At 34.4% G+C, this 6051-nt stretch overlaps 1 protein-coding gene across 1 annotated transcript; it reads right to left on the bottom strand.

Annotated features, from left to right (window-relative positions):
• Positions 1-263: 263 nt before the first annotated feature.
• On the bottom strand, positions 264-5732 carry LOC134705675 (uncharacterized). Its single transcript, XM_063564396.1, has 4 exons — positions 5670-5732; positions 2212-2502; positions 1410-2055; positions 264-1210 (listed from the first exon to the last, which is right to left on the bottom strand). Exons 1-4 carry the CDS (start codon positions 5730-5732, stop codon positions 264-266), a joined length of 1947 nt encoding a protein of 648 aa, XP_063420466.1.
• Positions 5733-6051: the final 319 nt, after the last annotated feature.

Below are 6051 nucleotides of genomic sequence, written 5' to 3'. Positions count from 1 at the left end.
AAACAGTAGTTAAATCAGTTCTGAAATTATATTACTAAATTATTACACATTCATATACGTACAAATTTGACATGGATGGCTGTTGTTTTCTCTGTGTTCGGGTTGTTGTCCTTTTGACACGTTCTCCATTTTATTTCTTAATTTTATCTTATGAATATATTTGACATTTATAAGAGCAATAATAACAAAAGCCTTAACGCACGATAAATTACCGTTGTCTATTTCTAATTGCACCACAATCATGTTATCTTGATCTTACTTACTTACTTATCCTCTTCATCCCCAGTGGGACATAAGGCCACAACAAACTGCCTCCACTTATCTCTGTCCTTAGCCATGTACTGGGCTTGGCCCCAGGTGTAACCCATTGCTTCTAATTCTGCAGTAACAGTTCTTCGCCAGGTGATTCTAGGTCTCCCTGGTTTCCTTTTTTCTGGTGGTGTCCAATATAGAGCTGTTTTTGGTGTGCGGTGTTGTGGCATTCTCAGTACATGGCCTAACCATCTAAACCTTCGTTGTTTAATTTCTGCTGTTATGCTCTTAGCATTACATTTCTCCAAAAGGCTCTTGTTGCTGGTCTTATTTGGCCAGAATATTCTGTTGATCTTTCTTAGGCAGCTGGTATGGAATGCATCTAATTTTTGAAGGTCACTAACTAAAACACGCCAAGTTTCTGAACCATACAGCAGGACAGATTTTACATTGCTGTTGTAAATTCGCAGTTTGGTCCTTAAACTGTACTGGTTGGACTTCCAGATAGTATGAAGTCTTGCAAATGTTGCATGTGCCTTAGATAGTCTTGCCTTTATATCCTTTCCTGTTCCATTATCTTTACTTATGATGCTTCCAAGGTAAGTGAAATCTTCAACACTGTCCACTGGCAGATCATTGATTGTTATTGGTGTTGTAATTCTGGTGTTAATTGACATTACCTTGGTCTTCTTGGCATTGACATTCAGACCAGTTTGCTTTGCATAGTTGTTAAGTATGTTGGTCTTCTCTTGTAGGTGTCCACTTGATGTTGATAATATGGCTATGTCATCAGCAAAATCAAGGTCTTCTAGCTGGTTAAACATGGTCCACTGGATACCCCTTTTTTTGTCTGATGTTGTATGTCTTTGTATCCAGTCAATGGCCAGTAAAAATAGCACCAGATTGAACTTCAAATGAGTCTGAGATAGAGCTATCAAGGATGACACTGCATTCAAAGCTGTTGTAGAAGGCTTTTATTAGCATCAAAATTTTTGGTGGAATTCCATACGATTTCACAATTTTCCAAAGAGTTTCTCTATGTATACTGTCAAAGGCCTTTTTGAAGTCAATGAAATTGATGAAAAGTGGTGTGTTCCATTCAATGCATTGCTCGATGATGTTCCTCAGAGTGAAAATTTGGTCAATGCACCCTCTACCTCTTCTAAAGCCTGCTTGTTCTTCTCTAAGCTTTTCATCCACAATTTTATCAATTCTTTTTAGCAGAATTTTGCAAAATACCTTACTAGGGACAGAAAGTAATGTAATCCCTCTCCAGTTGTCACAGTTGCGTAGATTGCCTTTCTTTGGTAATTTCACAATCAGGCCTTTGCACCAGTCTGATGGAATGTCCCCTTCTTTCCAGATGACAAGGAAAAGATTGTGGAGTACCTTAGATGATGTATCTATGTCTGCCTTTAACATCTCTGCATGGATGGAATCGATGCCTGGTGCCTTCCCTGTCTTCAATGATTTAATGGCAATTCTTACTTCTTCTATAGTTGATGGTTCTGTGTTGATGTTTAAGTCATCTTCTGATGGTTCAGGGGTAGCTAAGATATCAGGCTCAGGGCAGTTTAATACCTCTTTGAAATGCTGGACCCACCTTTCTGCTTGTTCCCTTTCAGTTTTCAATTCTTTGCCATTTTTGTCGTTTACATGTGCTGTCTGTGCATTTGATGTTCCACAGAGTTGTTTGGTGATTTTGTAAACTGTACTGAACTCTCCCAGAATGGCTGCCTTTTCTGCTTCTTTTGCTAGGTCCTCCAGATATTGTCTTTTGTCTTTTCTAGCACTTCTTTTAACCTATTTGTCTTTTGCTCTGTATGTTACTTGTAGTTGATCTTGTAACCTTTTTGACTTTGCATTTACTGATTTCTGTTTTATGGTTTTTCTTTCTTCAATTTTTTGCCAGGTGTCAGATGTTAACCAGTCTTTGTTCTGTTTTGTTTTGTGACCAACTGTTTTTTCTGCCGTCGTTACATAAATATCTTTGATGTTATCCCACTTCTTTTGTACACTGTCTTCTTCATCATCAGAGTTGTCTAGCACACTAAACCGGTTTTTCAATTCTAAGCAAAAAGCTTTCTTGACATGTGGTGACTTCAACCTTGCTGTGTCTAGTCTCTTTCTATTCTGGTTTTCAGTAGGTGCCTTTCTTAGTTTTAGTTTGATGGTAGCTTTCAATAGATAGTGATCACTATTTACATCTGCACCTCTGAGTACTCGTACATCTCTTAATGATCTACGCCACTTCTTATTCACCAGTATGTGGTCAATCTGGTTTACTGTTCTTCCATCAGGTGATTTCCATGTTAGTTTATGGATGTTTTTATTTTATTTCTTAATTTTATCTTATGAATATATTTGACATTTATAAGAGCAATAATAACAAAAGCCTTAACGCACGATAAATTACCGTTGTCTATTTCTAATTGCACCACAATCATGTTATCTTGATCAGTTTCTCTTTAATTTAACAAGCATTGAAATCTAGAAAGTATTTGATTTTGTTTACTTAGTCGCCAGTTTACCATTAGAATGCTACCCCTTCCACTATTAGTATAAAATTTGAAACAGGGGGAAATTACTGGGGTTTTTTTTGGTTATCTGAAGGTGTGGTTTATTTAATTACTTTAATAATGGGGACTTATTATGCAAATCATTATCATGTGAAAGAATGTCAATAATTACAAGATTGACACCTGTAGTTCTGGCTATCTGGTTTTGTTGATAACAAATCATATCTAGAAAAACAGAAGCTTGGAGCTAACGAGTCCTACATGAACTTCATGACAATAAATTTCTTCTGTCGTGAACTTAATTGTTTCACATTTGTTTTTCTATAACAGAGTTAGGTTTAATCAATTATGAATTCAATTTCAATTAATATGAGTTGTGTGTAATTGATTACACAACAAAGGCAACGTACTTGACGTTTGACAATAAATTTTAAACATTTGTCCGTATTGTTTAAAAACTAAAGACTCCTCGGAGCTTGAATTGCTCACCTTGAAAATAATTTTTACCCTGTCTTTTAACCCTGACAAATTTGACTTTGTATGGCTTATATATTAAAATATTCCACCACGTGAAGATAAAAGTTGTCAGTAGTCAGCACGCACATCGGTGTTGGCAAGCATGTTATTATATGGTAATTTTTAGAAATTTCTATTTACAAATATATGAATTATTCGAAATACTAAGGATTTTTTTTCCTAGGTAGAGATTAACTTAGCCGTATTTGGCACAACATATTTGGAATTTTGAGTCCGCAATGCCTTCAACTTTTTACTTGTTTGGCTTATGAATGATATTTTGATCTGAGCGTCACTGATGAGTCTGATGTAGACGAAACACGCGTCTGGCGTATCGAATTATAAGCCTTTGATAACTATTTTATTCATACATTATTCCTACCAATTTGAAACAGAACTGGTCAAGTAGTTTCAAAAATGAAGATGAAAATGTAATTATCCCTATGTTTTCGACAAGGCCATCATGTTCGTACCCTAAATAGTAAATGATAATCGTATGTAAAGTATTTACCTACCAACGACCAACCTAAAGTTGAAACCATTTCAACTTGCAGTTAAATACAATATAAGGCAAAGAGACCAACGGAATTAAACTACACCGAATACCGTTAATGAAAATGCACTTACAATTGTTTTTATGAAAGTGTTGTTATTACTCGTTTGACTTTACAAACGGATTGCATTATAACCATGTACATACACATACAGCAACATTTAGAAAAAACTTGTTCTTTCTAAATAAAATTGAGTTTTTGGGCATCTATATTTAGTTGACACCACCCGTAGACTACACAATTTAACATGTGAAAACCCTCCTTATTTTAGAATGAATTGTTGTGAATTTAGGGGAAAACACTTTTGTCAGATGTGCATATTGAAGATCCCTTTTTACAAGGTGATTTTCAAAGCCTTCTTGCGGGTCATAAATGTAAGAAAAGAATATTTTTGGCAATTCAAAACGTCATCTCATCCGTAAAATATATTCAGCATACTAGACCTTTTCAGCAACGACTCTTGACACTTACAGTTTACAGGTAAAATGGAGCGGTCGTCTCAAAGACAAAAACGTCTGATTCTCATTACGATATATGAATTCGGTTTGGCAGTTATATATAGCTACAGAAGATATAAAAAATATAAAATGTAAATAAAAATATTTCTCTATCATTCAATATACTTGTTACATGTATTTACACCAAATTTCACGTTGAATTGATTTAAAAATTACTGCAATCCTTCCGCGTCCTGATCAGCTTTCTCTTCAACTTAATGATTATGGCGCATACCAATAAGTATAAATGTGTATCTGTAAAAGTTTTTCTGAAAATTTCTGAAACATCATTACTGGACTGTCTGTCCGTTTATAATCCTGCTTGTAAACACGGTCGAGGCCTTTTAAACGATCTAAACCTTAACCTATGTACATGTTCAATTTTGGGAGGGGTAAAAATATTGATGTCAAAGGTCGAAGGAAAAGATCAAGATCTCTTGTTAAAGTAGGTGCATTTCCTTCTTGAAAAAGGGGAGATGTATCAAAACTTACCTGCGTATTGAATTTATAATTCAATATACTAGTTACTATAGAGCTTTCTCAATGTAAATTCTTTTTATAGATAGTGCTTACCAGGGGTTTGGAGTCCAATTACTATTTTTTTTTCTCATTTAATTATATGGTTGTCCTCACGAACTGATGGTCCAATATTATTGCCTGTGTTCCGAAAAAACAATCGACGTTGTCCTTTTTATCGTAGAGCCATTCTATGTTCTCGAACATTACCTCCGAATTTCTTACAAGAAGCGGGATTTTCTTAGCAATAGAATTTAATGGGATCCGTGTTTATCAAATATCGTTGGTTGTATATGTTACACTGTCATTGTTATGTTGTAAACGGGTCAGAAATTGTTTTGCTGTTTCTTTTTTCCTTGACAAATCTTTGCCGGTTTTGTAATCTTTTAATATTTTTTTTCGTACTAATGATTCTTTGTTAATTTCGTCTATGACCATGCATAAGGGAATTTATCTAATTAGATTAGTAAAACTCCGTCGCATGTTTTGTGCGCCTGAACAAAGTCCTGGAAAAGTTGATACTGTGTAGGGCCTTCTCAGGTTGGAAATTATGCTTCGCCTTCATATTTGATTCCTTTTTAGTCAATCAGAGATCGCTGGTTGTTTTTTTGTTTTTTATCTGTTTTTTTCTTCTGTTTTTTTTTCACCGTACAGAAAATGAGTTGATCATTTTTTTTCCGTCAGAATTTAAAAATCCATGCCATTTTACTCTGCTGGTAAGTTATGCCATTTTCAATCGAATAAATTTCAAGCATTATATCTTTTGTATTGTATTATTTCAATTTTTATTTTTGAGACGACCCCTCACATCTTACCTGTCGTAGTCGTGCTCCACTGTAGGTGTAGACAATTGTTGGAAAGGCCGCTAATGAGAACATTATTAATACTTTTGAGTTTAGATTGATTAATAATAATTCCTTCGAAACATTATACATCAACTGTTGAATTTGACTAAATAATATTGTGTCTGACCGTATGTATAAAAGCTTACAATTAACTACTTTATTTCGACCTAATTTATTTAAAGCTGCTTAAATTAGAAATCGAAAAATTGCATTGAACTGAGGGTCGAACGAGAACATTTTCTAAAAGATCATCTTTAAGAAATAAAACATAGGATTTTGTTTTTAGATTAATAATCAATATTTTGACGACTTGTTTTATTCTAACTATGATCCTATCGATGTATTAGGTATA

The sequence above is a fragment of the Mytilus trossulus genome, chromosome 2, assembly GCF_036588685.1.
Source record: "Mytilus trossulus isolate FHL-02 chromosome 2, PNRI_Mtr1.1.1.hap1, whole genome shotgun sequence".
Taxonomy (NCBI): domain Eukaryota; kingdom Metazoa; phylum Mollusca; class Bivalvia; order Mytilida; family Mytilidae; genus Mytilus; species Mytilus trossulus.
This window is presented reverse-complemented; position numbering and strand designations above follow the sequence as displayed.